A 15,320-nucleotide genomic window follows, 5' to 3' on the forward strand; every position below is an offset into this window, starting at 1 on the left:
TAGCAAAGAGAGTAGTGTGCTGCCTAAAAATGGATGCAAGGCTCAGGATGGGCAGGACTCTAGCAGTGTCATGGAGGGGCTCCAAAGCAGCTCTGTAGCCCCACAATTTACCTTAGCACCTGTAGCAACCCATAGTTGAAGAGGCATACAGGTGACAAAAAAGCCACCACAAAACAGAAACATGCCCGTATGATAGCGTCTTGTACTACAGGACCAAGTAATGTTGCAGGGCTTGCAGTATTTTTCTTCCTCCCCTCTGTGAATGCGAACATTTTGCTGAATAGAATAATCTCTCATATTTGAAGCATATTACTGCATCACAAAGACAAGCCAACAGTGTAAGGCCCCATGCCCTCTTAAAAGCAGCAGTTCCTGGAATTCCCTGGCAGCACCAAAACAGCAGCATATTCAGCCTAGAAGAGTTGCCCTTTGGGGACACAAGTCACCATCAGAAATAAAACTCATCTATCATTTATATGGCATTACGCTATCAGCCTCACCTCCCAGCACTTCTAAATCACCGAATGTATAGCCTTAAATTTAGCTTTTATTCTTTTTGAGCAGTGCTCACCGGTAACCGTGCCATTACATGGCGCTGCCGTTCAGTGGCCTCTTTTTCTGAGTGCTAAAACGCCTCTCCGAAGTAAAGATAGCTTTTTAATTCCTCCACCTCGATGCCTCGCAAAGAGCAAGGGTTTGGCCATTTGCAGATTGGGAAAGGGCCTGGTGGAGGTTCAGAGCTCCTTGTTATCGTTGGGCTGTAGGTGTGCAAGTTGTGATGCTGAGGATGGTGAGCACCCCTTGAGCTGTGCCAACTGCCAGCAGCCAGGGGTGGCTCAGACCTCCTCTTTGTGGTCTCTGGCCTCACGCCTGGACCCACGGCAGGGGACCTGGACAAGCACACTGAACAGGAGAAGCCTGTGCAGGCAGTACATTGCACTGGACAGCTCTGACATACTCATATTCATGTTTTTCCAGTGATTTGAGGTTTTTTCTTTTTTTTTTTCCTCCTATCTCTCCTGTTCAGACCATCAGCTTCAGATCTGTAATGCCTCCCCCATCGCAATGCACCCATAAAGCAGCTCGAACCTCAGCAGTGACTCCTGGGTGCTACCCGCAGAACTACTGGAAATAAATCAATAGAGAAAGGGCAATATACAGACTAACAGTTTATAAAATAACTCTACTTATTTGATTATTTGCACAAGTAAAGACTGAAGATGGCGTGTAAGCAATTTTCATCATTCCCAGTCTTTTTTGGCCTTACATGAGACTACATTTGAATAAAAGCAAAATTATTATTTTGTTATGGTATAGGTTCACAAAACAGCTTGTAAGAAGATGAAGTTTGATTTACTCACAGCTACTCCTCTCTTCTCCAGCTCTTTAAACACAGATTTGATTGGAAGGGAAAAAGATAGCGTGAGTTGGCATCCTCTTTCCTCAATCTGAGATGGCGTGATTATTTTTACAAAGGGCTTCTCTGGATTTTTTTTATCCTCATTGTAGTAATGTTTTATCAGGTATTCCAAGTAACCAGTGAGTAGAATGGATTTCCTTCTCAATGCTTTCATTGTAGTTTGACCAAAAACCTATAATGATTTTAAACCATTAGAATGATAATGTGTTGCTATAGAAAATAAAAAAGAAGTAAAGAAGGCTAAAACAGTAGCAGATTTCTCTATACATTATCACTGGAATCAAATGGTAACATCAGATAGACATTATACATAAACGTGGCAGGATTGGGCTTTTGAAAACACAGGATAATGTTATTACTTTAGATAATGAAAGACATTTCTGTCTACTGTTAAAAAGTTTTACACACATCTGTATCTGCATAAATGAATTTGCACACAAAAACAGTTTGCTAAGAGAGCATTCATTTGCATATCTGAAGAGGATCCATAAATTCCCTATAGATGCAACAGGGCTGCATGAAACTCAAAATCATATACAAGTTTTCCCCTGTATGTACCTCAAGTAACAAAATCCAAAGGTCAAGACTGAAACATCATGACTGATCTACAGATTCTTGTCTTTGAAAACACAAAATTTATAATAATATATTGACTTTACTGCTTTCAGTCCTGTACAGGCTCTGTCTCTGTTAGTCCTCATGAAGAAAAAATATTCACATCATTCTGGTTTAATAGCTCTACACTCTTACACAGCTACAAGGACTGGCGAGCTGCAGAAACTCAAAACATCATGACATGTGCAAAGGTGATGGCTTAAAAATGGCAGTGCTACTTTGCCACACAAACAAGAACAAACAATGTGCAGAAGAGTTTGGGAGCAGGAGAAAGTGAGACAGCTTCTGTTTGTGCTCTGGAGAGGCTCAGTTACAGGGAATAACGGAAGACATGACCCTGGAAACAATTTACCCCTGCCTTCCTCAAACCCTCCCTTTTTTTCTTCCCACGCAAGTAGCTTCAGGGAAAAATGACAAGATATAGACATGCAAGTACCCAATAGTCACTTCAAATCACATGCTGGCACATAAATGCAAAATCTCTGCTCATGGACAATTATGCCTCCACTGACTGCAGCTGCAAAGTCAGAGGTGAGGCAGAGGTCCTGTAAATCCGTGATCGTCACTCTCAAATCACTGCTCCACGCTGAAGGAGTAACACTTTTAAGATTACTTATATCATAACCTGGAAAAGTGTGTAAAGAGGTAACTGAGAAATCCTACTCAAAATACAGCAAAGTCTGGTTTTCAGCAGCACATGGAAATCACTCTTTTGTCGAGTATCCCAAGGATTACCCCATGATGCTCTCACAACTGCTAGATGCTGCACAAAACCAAAAGCCCCTACGTGTGCCTTCTGTGAAACAAAATATGGCTGCTGTAAGACAGACTTTGCACGGAGGCGGTGCAGTCACGGAAATGAATGTGACAGGGACCAGAGCCATCAGCAGTCAGTACTTGCCCAGGCCAACAAAAATCTAGAGGTGCTTCCCTCAGCGCACAGGCAGGCAGAGCGTAGACACGACTGTTCAGCACATTACCAGAGGTGAAATGGAGACCTGCCTCCTATTCCTCTGGGCTTTGAGGCACTATGAGGGATGGATCTCCTTAGGCTGCGTGCAAAAATCTGTTTGCTCAGGCTTTGTGCAAGGAATATTTGGCCTCCTGGGTGAAATTTTTTGAAACAGATCTTTTAAATGTGGCTGTAGAGCGCTCCCCTTTTTTCCATAAAAGGGAGCAGCTACTGCCATAACAGTCACTTTAAGCATTATTGAGGAATAACATCCATTAACACTTGCAGTTTTCATTGTTTCCATTGGAAACACTGCCTTCTGCTTAATGTGTCCCAGTGAAGGTGGCATGCAATTTCACTAGCCATCTCTTGCCAGACATGAAAACTATTTTGTTTCCCACTGTATTAGAGCAATTAGCACTGGGAAATCCTGGCTGTGCCAAAAGGTAATGCAGGCACGGAAAGGGGAGGCGATGGAAACTGCTCAGCCTTCATTGTTCGAGGCTCCCTGCAGTGGGCTAAATGACATCAACCCACACAAACTGGAGCACTGACAATCTGGGTCATAGCAGAATAGCTTTCAGCTTATCTCAAAGGTCACATAAAGTTTAAAAAAATATATTGGATGTTTAAGGGCTAACAAAATAAATTGTCAGGCAGAACAAGAAGCATTGCTGTGCCCTTTGCAGTCCTTCAGCATTGCATCTAAGCTGGGGAGAGCACAACTGGCAATTTTCTGACTTTGTTTGCTTAAGATACTGTTTTTTTCAGTAAATAAAGAAGAGGGACATACAGTGTATGGACATTGCTCTTTGTTTCAGCATCAGCTTTGCCGTGACACTAACATTAATGGAATGCTAGCAGAAATAAATTCCTCCCATTTATGCCAATGGCAAAACCTTGCTAACCAAGGCAGGCTTGAAAAGTAGCTTAGGAAAAATTTTAATATAGTATCATACGTAGCATACAGTAGGGAAATCTATGTAAAAGCATCCTTTTTAGCCCCAAAGACCTAGAGTCCTGCATTTCAGGGGTGAACCATCCATAAAAGAAATGCTGCTATGTCTCGATATGAAACGCAGCGCGATACAAGGTGTTTGGAGGACAGCTGCATGCCTTCAGAGAGGGCTGAACTGTGCTTTCCAAGGTGGACCAGAGGGCTTTCAGCACACGGGTCACCCCTTCCGAGCCAGGAAGGGATCAGCTCTGGATGGCAGGACTGCCCTTCCCACAGCCGCGGTCTCAGGGATTCGTATAGAGATGGGGCTCTGCTCCTTTGGCCACCAAAAAACTAATGAAGAGATGAAACAAACCCCATTCTGGAGCTATACCACACTCATGAATTCCCCTTTTAGGAAGCATTCACAGACAGCGTCTGTCTTTTCTGTTTGTGCCAAAAGGGACTACAGCGGAGGATAGGTTCCTGGAGCCACTGGTTCAATTTAGACTCCAGGACGCCAAGTGGCCACACCAATTTTCTTTCAGAAAGGAGCTAAGTCTGTTTTGCCCAGGGAAATATATATAGAAGCAACTCTGGATGCAGCTTTTCAGAGTTATGTGATTCCTTCCTAGGAAGATCTCTAACAGCGTCCTTTGCATGAGTTGCACTGAGGCAAGCCCCGAATATCTCTGTGGGAAAAGCTGCTGTTTGTACGGAGCCCCTAAAAGCCAGGACAGACACAGTGCCAGTGGTCAGGCTTGGAGGTGCAAACCTTAAGTATACTGGGTCCAACAGTAAAGTCTGTGAGAACAGTGAAGGGATGAGTATATTTATTAAAGGCCTTGGTCTCTCAGGGTTGTGGGGTTATTTTGTTTGTTTTTCATTTCACCCCCGCTTCGCTTTCTAGCTATTCGGCAATATTTTTTAGGGGAGACAGCAATAATACACGCAACATTCATTTAATGTTTTCATACTCTTAAATTCAGGCTCAAAGTAAAGCAATTACTTACCTCTAAACTAGCTTGCAGGGCACAGACCAGTAAAATTGGAGGATTCGATAACCGAAATCCATTAATTCCTTCACTTAGTTGTAATTCTGGAAAATTAATAACTTATATTAGTGTTTTTGATTTCTTCCTTTTAATGGATTGGACTGTATCTTGAAGTCTGTCCTCACGCAATAAAGTACTTCACTAATGTGGCCTGTAGGAATCAGTCATTAAAAGGAAATCGTAATCTATTCACAGCTAATACTTTTAACTTCGAGAGAAGCTCGATTTTATCCAGCGGAAGACTTCATTAGCGGCTTCATGGGAACTAGAGAACTGCAATTAATTTGTTTAAATGTTGTGTGTTAAAACCACCTTTACACTTGACTCTCTTTTCACACTGGCACAAAACAGAGAAATTCCAAGTCAGCAGAGGCACGCTCGTGAGGATCCATGGTGCTGCCGTGAGCGGGGAATCATGTTCCTTAACTTTATTAAACTGACGAGACATGTGGGAGACTGCATACGCAGCTAAGCGTAGCTTCAGGCCACATAGAGAAGTTGCATAGACTTTAGCCTGTGAAATTTCACAAAATCTATTTAATAAATCTGTAAAGCCTCACTAAGTTCTGTGTCACCGTTTAAATTTCATGCTCCAGCACCAGAGCAAGAGGGTGCTGTGGAGGAAACGCTTTTCATGCACAGCAGACTGGTTAATTTTATAATGATCGTTGCCCAACTTCTCCCCTATAAATTGCCCATGGAAATGACTAAACAATGTTTTTCTTCTTCTAACAGTATTTCAAGGCAATTTGTGTCTCCTGCTGGCTTTCCATAGTGCCACTCTCTTACATTTGGTCAGAAAACAAAGAGCAGACTGAGGCTATTAGAGGAGTGTTCTCCAGCCAAAGTCACATCAATAGGCGCTGCCATAGAAAATTAAAAATATATTAAAAACAAAATGACCAATCAAACCAAAACTCTCCTTTCTCCTCCTGATCCCTCAGGATATTCTCTCTGCCACACTTTAAAATGGAGCTGAACAGTCTAGCTGTCAGATTTGGAAAGGAGTCCTCGTTTCATACTGGGACAATAAATACTTAGCTATTTCAGAGCAGGTTTGGTTTTCTCTTATAAACCATCCTTCGCTAGTGCAAGGAATTTGGAGCTGCTGAAACATTAGTGGTATTTCATGACTTATGTCAGGTTGCCTTACCTGTATTCATATAATTTCTCATTAATTCCAGTGGAACTAATCCTAAAGTAAGATATTACCCAAGTGAACGATAGCAGATCCTTGCTCGTCAGAGACTTATGAATTTAATTCACTGAGATACTTTGAAAGTTTCATCCATATTCTATATCTGCCTTTTGAAGGTATTTCAGCAAAATGCGTAGAAACAGACAGTCAGACCCATATGCCCAGAGACCGAATTTATTCCCACATTTATTTTGTTAACTCCATTGCATTACATATTTGGGATGAGTTTAGCTTAATCCCTTTAACATAAGCGAGGAAATGCAAAGTTCTATCCTTTCTACTCAAATTACTATGAAAGTGACGCTGGTTATACATAAATGCATCAAATAAGGTAAAACTGAAAGTGTAAAAGTACATACTGTTTTCCATGAGGAATCGTGTTTTGAAGTCATGACCCCACCAGCCGATTAACCTAAGATTTTGTAAAGAAAGTAAATTAACAGCAATCTTAGTATAATGTCTTTTAATTTAGATTTGAGAGTTAAAAACTATATATGTTTCTAACAATACAATGTATTTCTAACAATGACATAAAAATGCAATAAATTCTATAAAAAGTTAACACTAAAAACTTAATACTACTATTTGGGAATTTCTTTTTAACTACTAATGATAAAATGTACCACATCTTTCAATTAACTATTGATTTCTAACAATATCCATTTTGTCTAAATTCATTTCACAAAACGAAAAATAGAACAGAAATATTTCCACTGTTTTGTTCCAAGGCATTAAATTCAAACCGCCCCTTAAACTTAGTTTGATGACTACTGAAAGCTAAAAGGTGTTATAAAATCTGATTTAGGTTACCAAGAAAAGTTAGTGATGGACAGCAGACAGACAAAAGGACCTCAGAAGAAGGATTGTGTGGGCATTGCCTTTTCCTTACTGTGAGACAGCAATGTGAATTCCAACTAAACTTTTCTTCTCCTGAACTGAACTTATTATTCAAAAAACTTTCTTTAAAATAAAAACCAAACGAGTTTAATCCAAAAATTATTTTTTAAGATCATCTCCAGAAAAAAAAATAATTAAAGATCAATTACTTTGAAAATCATTTATCCAAGCTTGTACATTAAGATGACATTACATTATTAACTCTCATTTGCTGAAAAATATGCTCAAGGACATAGCTATAAACAGTTTTCCACAGCAGCTGGATGCACTGGATCACTAAGGCACTGCAGATAAGGTCAATACTGCAAAATCAAGGAGTCTCTCCCCACCTCCCTTGGGTTCTTTACTTCTTAACTCAGTACGTGGTAATATCGGTGACTAATAATGTCAGTACTACTTGAAATTTCCCATATATCAATGCTATTACAATATTAGGAAGTCACCACCACAGACTCCTTCCTGACCTTCTAAGGTCTCCAGGACTGGATGCACTGGGCACCATTTCTTCCAAGGCTTTGCTCAGTTTTCTCTATGCCAGGTAGCAGAGCTATTAGGAGTGAAGCCTGGCAAGTGTTCAAAATTTGCAGTAGTAAAAAAATCTGTAAGTAAAACTTGGTAGATCAGCCTTCCTGGAAGTAAACAAGGAAAAAGAAAATCATTGTCCCTCTCTAAAGCAGAGAGCTTAGCTCTGCAGAATTAAGACCATATTTGAGTTAAAAACTTGTTATATGAATACTGCATAGTGTAAAATAAAGTACTTCATATTTCTGTATAACAACACAGGGTTTATGTTTATTTCTATGAAAAGCTCCAAGCTGCATCCAAACATAGCATATACAGAAAAAGCATGCTTTTTTCTTTATTGCTGCATGATGTTTTTATTATTCTAAGACCCATGAAAATCAATAGTGCAGTATACATTCATTTCAAAGGAGATATTACATTGCCAAAATGGATATACCCCTAATAAAGTATAATGCAGCTTCTGCCCAAGTGACTCAGTTACTGATGCTTTGAAGCATAAAAGATATTCCAGCTATTTAATATGAACGGTATAATATATATAGAACATTTTACTATAAACTCTGAATATTGTATGTTACTACAACATACTACTAATGTCAATGGCACACTCCTTTCATGAATTCCAAAAGTTTTAAACAGAAAAAAATTCCATGGGAAATATAACATATGTACTATTATTCTGTAGCAAGGAGAAAACAATACCGTGTTTTATTTGGACCACATCCTAAAGTCAAAGGCAAAATAAACATCAACCAGAATATTACCCAGATAGAGCCTGATGAAAAGCACTCTGGTTGCATTTTGAATGCTCAAAACTTGCTAACTCTGAAGCTGGCTTAAAACCAGATCTCTGCTGCAGCACCGCATTTGCAACTTGGAAACAGAAATTTCAGAACTTTTCTAAAATGACAGAATGAAGGATTTTTTTAAAGACAGTTTTAGCTGTCTTGCCCTTTCCTACCATAACTTTGACAATTTTCTTTTTTTTTTTTTCCCCTCTTTTTGGCTGTCCTAGAACTTCAGAGGTGTCACTACAGGATGTGCACTTTGAGGCAGCTCTGGTCCTACACTCTCATTGATCTAATGGTCCATATGGATGTCACACTATTTGACATTTAAGTTGACAGGCTTCAAAGTGTGGAAATTAACAAAATCTTTACAAATTAGCAATTTGCTGTTTACAATTTTCTGTGAAATTTTTGAAATGAAGGTTGCCACTGCTATGCCAAATTTCAACCTGTTACGACGAGAAATAGCTAAGGTGTTAAACCCCAAACATAAGGCTTTATAAACGCTCGCTAAAAATAATAGGCAATAAAACTGCACATTAAGATACTGCAGTAAAATTTCTTATTAAAGAGTTGTTACTCTGCATGCAAAATGAGTATTTTGAAATGCCGTCACCATTTTGACTATTCCTGCTTCAAAAACAACGGCACCATGATCTAAATTGATTTTGAACTCCAAACCATAATCTTTGCAAAATGCATAATGTGGAAGGGTCTGACAAGCCTTATATGATGTGCTTGTGTTTAAAAACATCTTCAATTTGTTAGTAACGGGACTCTAGTCTTACATCCTTTCCATTGCAGATAAAGCCCATTTTGTGAAGTGTGTGAAAAAAATCAGTGTCTGGGCAGAAAAGGGTCCAACTTTGTAAATGTTCCACTATCAACCTTTGAGAATAATCTTTTACTGCTCACTGCCCTTTACACGTAAATGTATCTAAACTGGGCACTTGTCTTAACACAACACTAATCAAAACGGTTATCCCGGCGACGGCCGGCTTGTGGTGTGTGCTTGGATGGCATCCTGCTGCCAGTCCCAGGTGCCCATGGCCTCCCAAGGCTGCTCAGCAGAGGTGCTCCTGGAGCACCTCTATGGCTAACATCTCTCCACCCGGCAGCAAAAGCATACGTGAAACCCATTGCAATCGTGCCAAAAAGGCAAGTAAATTGGTGCTGGATCAGCTATGGGTTTTTCTGTGAGGTGTGCATGTTCTTCTATAAGGAAATAACTTAAAATACGCATTGTTCTATTTTATGCCTCAAAAAAACCCAGCGCCCTCATGGTTTGATAACACTGAGACTTTCACAGGGAATTCTGCAGCTTTCCAGTCTATGCACAGAAGCAGTTTTTAAATGCGCCACATAAAATTTAAAGCAAACTGCTATTAGCTCAGTTTCATGAAACGAGTAGGCATATAATGAAATATTGCTGAAAGGTTTTCAAATTCCTTATTTTTACACCAAAATGTTCTCCTATTTTACAAATCAACGAACAAAGATTTGCTGGGTTGGAAAACGACTCCAGAAAGAAACAGTAGTATCCTCTTATTTAGTCATACTCTCTTTAAGCACATTTACACCAGGGAGCAATCCCTTCAATAAGTATTTTTATTTAGCTCATTTTCCTCCTTCATATCTGTCTGCGTTAGACTGAAGTGCTGGTTGTTCATAACTTGAGTCACCTCGTTTGTAGTTGCATTAATGATGCAAGAGTGCGGGATATAATGATCGTGATGTATGTGCAGTGTAAACATCAAAGAAGATCCAGTTAAAGAACGCAGAAAAAATAGAAAAAAACCTCCTTTGACCTTTGCTTCGAAGTTACAGATGATCATGCTACTCATTTATAATTTATAGCCTGAAGCAACACAAGTCTCATTTCCCTTCTTGGCAAGAAAGAAAAAAAGAAACTCTTGAGTAGTGATACAGGAAAACAGAAATACCATTAATACGGTCCAGCGTTTACAATCCAGGGCAATGCGCTGGAAGTATCCTGTTGTTATATCGTGTGAGAAATAATTTCATGTCTGTGAGAAAGCATGTTGAAAGGCTACAACAGGACTGCAGTGTGAAATTAGTAATACTTTATATTACACTTGCCAGCTTCACTGAACATGGAACAGTTTGTCTTCTCTCCATTATCAGGTCACAACGCTATCTAGAAATTTGATATTCATTACTTAGATTATATCTGTGTTAGGAGCATATACCAGCAAAGCATGCTATGTTTATGAAACCATAGATTAAGCTAAATCATAAACAGGCAGTTTTGGGGCGGACTGTGTCCACAAAGCAGCTGATGTAGCTGCTGGGTGGCAGCTAACCCCTTCATTCACACATCGCTTTATTTTCGCAAAAAATTCCAGGTGTTGGCAAAGATTTGTCTGAGTTTTCATGCCACTGTTCTAGCTATGAGTAAGAATCAGCTTTGAGGAGTTAATGAGACGTGTCCCTGCTCCCAAAGGTTATTACACAGGACTGAGGCAGATAGTATGCTCCATCTGCAAAGGCAGCCTCACGCAGGAAAAGGAATGAAAGCGCCAACAACAATCATTAAGTTCAGTTTCTTGCAGTCCTAGATGTCCATGACACAACTGGCTGGTTGAAGCGCACATCCATAGCTCATCCATTCCCTGTGCTTATGTCTCATGACACCTTTAAGAGCTATAACAGACAACCCAGAGGCACACTACAGTGTGAGACAAGCTTAGAGAATAGAGGTTAACTGTGTCTCCAGTATCACTCCATTGGCAGGAAATGTGTTACATAAACAACCCACAAGGGCTTGGGATTAGACTTCAAAAGAATACGGAAAGCCTGGAAGCTGGAGCCAGCCTGAAACTAGGAACAAACTACATCTGACCTCAGTTGTGGCGATTTGACCCTGTTTGATCATCATCCTGCTGCCTAGGAGAACGTGGTGGTACCACATCACTAATACCACATCCGGAGTCCAGCTCTGCCCAGCTTTCATGTTTCCAAAGGCAGGTTAAAAAAAAAAAAAAAAATCAAACCAAAACCACATGGCACAGTCAGCTCCCAGAGACCAAAAGTATTCCTCAGCATGCCTCACATCCATCTATGACTCTCCAGCTCAACTGAAAGTTTAGTTCCAGACCTTGAAGCACATTCCTCCAGTGTCCTGGGCTCCACGTAGCACAGTACAGTTAGAAAAAGTAGCCAGGACTCAGGTCTGGAGCAGGAGCATCTCCTAATGCTGCTGCACTCAGACAAAAGTCAATCCCAGAAGCCAAACTCAAACAGTTGTGTCACCCCCTCAAAGCCACCTTATTCTCACCTGGATTTACAAACAGCTCTCCAAAATCTCTGAGCACAGACACGATCCCCAGGCTCAACAGCTGGGGCACAATCTTTGCGTTCTACTCTGCATTAATTTTATTGCAGTTTTCTAATTGCAAATGTTTTATATGTTTTAATTTCATTTTTATTGCATTAGTTTTATTGCAAGCGCATGAGCATGATTGCGTTTCTTTGGATTTCATGCCAAAATTCAGAATAAACAGCAAGAATGACCTGGCCCCCTCCCCCCAAGAAAACAGAAAAAACTGTTCATTGCTTTACATAGCATATTTTTGGCTCACTGACTAGAGTTTGAGAAGGAGTTTCAATTTTCTTCGCTATCACAGACTTCTCTGATCATGGATGAGTCATTTAGCCTTTCCATGCCTCAAGCCCTCATCTCTAGAAATGCTGCTCGGTACTGCCCTAACTCTCTAGTGAGTGGTGAGAATATATTTGTTAAAATGTTTTCTCATACTTAGTAATGAAGGCCATGTCAGAATGGAGAAAAATATTTCCTTGGAGTATCTTATGTGGGAATTTTTGAAATAGATAGGGAAAGGGGATTTGGAGGTAACGGCTGACGCCACTGTTTTCTTTTTGCCCTCCTCTCAGCCTTTCCCCAAATTATCCTGTCAGGTTGTTTCCAGTGTCAAGTTTCTGTTGAGTTCAGAATGCAATATTTTTCTTGATCCATGTCACCTAACTGGCTCTTACAGCAAGGAAAAAAACTAAATCAATATTTCTATTGCTTAATTCCTCAGGATGTTTTACAGCTGTGCTGAAACAAAGCTGAAGCCCAAGTGGATGGACAATGTTATTCCACTGCAACTCCATCCCGGGCACCACAGCAAGGTCCTGCCCTGACCCAGGGCTCCCCTGCCGACAGCTCTCTGGAAGGGAGAAAAATAGTTCAAACAGTATTTGGCGTGGTGATGAGGGGTCTGTTTAATCAAACCAAAGAATAATTGAAAAATGACTCCCAGTTTCATCACCGATATGCAGAATTCGAAGATTTTAACCCTCCTGCGTAGGTGAAATTCTTCATATACTGTGAAGCTGTCAGTTATGGAGTGTACTTCATAGTATATATATACGGGCTAGGATTTGCATGGGGGACTAAGGGAGTTAACAGCTAGCCCCTGTTAGACCCTTGCAATATTTGGAAACCTAACTCTCACTGTCTCCTTCAGAAAACCTTGCTAAGATTGCCAGAAGCTATATTTAAAGCTTCTTTTCTTTTTTTTTTCTCCCTTATATCTATTTAGATATCCTTTATCCCAAATGGCAAGATTGGATTTCTTTCATTATCCTCTTCTGAGCGATGTCTGTTGTTAATTTTAAGTAGGATCTGTTGTTAGAATCTGAAAAGCTTTTGAAGCCCAGGTAATTATTAGCCTCAGACTTTTGTAGTTTTGGACTTGCACGTACTCTGATGCTTTCCTTACCCTTTTAAACTCGTTACAAATGTTTCCTAATTATTAAGCATATGCGACTTGTGAGCAATGCCATACATTATTAATGGACCAGTCTCTTAGAACTCAGTGGAAAAATCAAAACTTCTTATGAAAAGTTGCCACTGTGAAAGTAGTAACTTTTCATATTTAATATCAATGAGGCTTTACTTTGTCAAAAGACCAAAGTAATATGATTGTATTAGAGGCTAATAACATGACATTTTTCTTCTGTTAAGTAGCTTGCATTTTCAGTACCATCTAAAGGGAGACAATTTTTCTCCTCTATTTTGAGGCTTGTCTTAGTTAAAAAATAGCTAATTTTACTTTCTGCCTAGCAGCAAATTTTAACAGCAAAGACCAAAATCCTGAAAAACAGTTTCATAATGTAAACAATGACACTTACTTAACTAAGCAGCTGCTTTGGGTGAAATGAAGAACTCTCTAGGTTTGAGTGATCATCCTTTTTCCAAAAGTAGCCGGGCAGCTCTCAGCAACCAGAGCTTCGCTGCTCTCCGAGGTGGGGAATTTAATGCGACTGTTGCCACAATTAGAGACACTCTTGGGTGAAAAACCTAGGCTGTTCGGTCAGTCAAGTGCAAGGTGATTTACAACTGATAGGTATTTGAAGACAGAGGGTACGCACGCTCTTCTTGAATTGATTTTTTTCCTTGTTAGTCTTTTAGACTCAACACAAGTGGGAATACACCAATTTCAACATGTCCCTCCATATTACCCCTCCAGGTCAAAACAAAAGGAGATTGAGTTCACTTTTGTAGCAGGAAACAAGTTGCTGCGATCAGGGCATGAGAAAGAGAAATGTCTGCAATGCCACGAATCCAATCAGGGCCCCTTCGAGTTGCACAGAGCTCTCCGCCAAACCTCTGAGGCGCTTGCAATGAGGGATGATAATTTCATTCGCCATGATCAGGCAAAAGAAAGGTATGATCAAGCAGCAGACAAAATTGGAGCCTAAATTAAATCCCGGGAAAAGATCTCACAAAAAACAACCCCTCTAAGGCTAATGAAGTTGAATTAAAAACTGTTAAATCAGCTTACGAACAACTATTATCACAAAGTGCTCGTATATCACTTCTACTAGCCAAATATCAGATATATGAAAAGGGGGAATACAGCCAACAGTATGTTAGCACATTTAGTAAGGGGAAATCAAATATTCTGCCTAACACCAGAAATTAAAAATCAAGCAGGGAGCCAATTTACTCAGAGATATTAATAAAGTTCTCAGTGATTTTTATAAAGTATTGAATAGTTCCCAATTATATTATGGTGATAAACCCCAGCATATTACATTCTTTAAGAATTCAGTAATTTTTTCTAGGCTGTTTCAAATAGATTAAATTAAACAAGAAGCAAAAGCAACAATCCCTCCTGGAGGTATTTTTAAATGTGGATTCTGACTTAAAGGAGACTCGGATGGCTTTGATTACTATGATGCATTTACTGAACTATCCAGTCTCCTCAATCCCTTGAATGAATCTTTGAGGGGATGATATCTAGATAGATTTCTAAATAATACATGTATCTGACTGAGCTATAATATAAAAATTTTAAGATCTGGGAAGTTGCTCTTCCTCAGGTCTTTGTTGTTTTTGACTACAGTAATCACAATATTAATGCAAGACCTTTATCATACTAGAATCCTTATTAGCTAAAATGTAAGAGTTATCTCTGGTCTTTGCCTGAAACAAGAAGCAATCCACATGAGATGATTTTATTTTTTTTTTAATGTCAGTGGCTGGAACTAATTGAATTCAAAGTTTTAAGTGCCAGCAGAGTTGCCACAGAATCCAGTAGTTATGTTATGTTACTAAACATTTACTAACACTAAGTGATATTCAAGGAGAAAAGAACTCAGAGTTTATTGAGCTGAAGTCTAAGACATGAAATCATTAAGGGAAAACAAATGGGCATCTTTCAGAGTTGTTTCAAAGAGTCCCTCCTCAAAAAGCTGAAATTTCATCCATCACTAGAGAATATGAGAGAGCTGTGACTTAGGGACCTTTCTTTACAGGACTGTAGTTGCTCTAATTTTCAGTAGCACATAAACTACCAGTATTTTAGGCCGTAAGACACGAGGTCCAACACAGGTCTCAAGAGCTCCCCAAGCTCTTCTCACTGCAGAATCAGGTGAGAAGCCATCAGACGGAGACACCCA

The 15,320-nt window shown here is 39.7% G+C and overlaps 1 protein-coding gene across 1 annotated transcript in view; it reads right to left on the minus strand.

Moving 5' to 3' along the window:
• Positions 1 to 15,320, minus strand: part of KYNU (kynureninase) — a 58,989-nt gene that overhangs the window by 339 nt on the left and 43,330 nt on the right. The window contains exons 11-13 of the mRNA XM_059820633.1: positions 6,537 to 6,589; positions 4,938 to 5,023; positions 1,362 to 1,592 (exon numbers count right to left, since the gene is read on the minus strand). Of these exons, the coding sequence (XP_059676616.1) occupies positions 1,362 to 1,592; positions 4,938 to 5,023; positions 6,537 to 6,589 (370 nt within the window). The remainder of the gene's footprint in view (positions 1 to 1,361; positions 1,593 to 4,937; positions 5,024 to 6,536; positions 6,590 to 15,320) is intronic.

This window comes from Gavia stellata, chromosome 8 (genome assembly GCF_030936135.1).
Source record: "Gavia stellata isolate bGavSte3 chromosome 8, bGavSte3.hap2, whole genome shotgun sequence".
Classification (NCBI taxonomy): domain Eukaryota; kingdom Metazoa; phylum Chordata; class Aves; order Gaviiformes; family Gaviidae; genus Gavia; species Gavia stellata.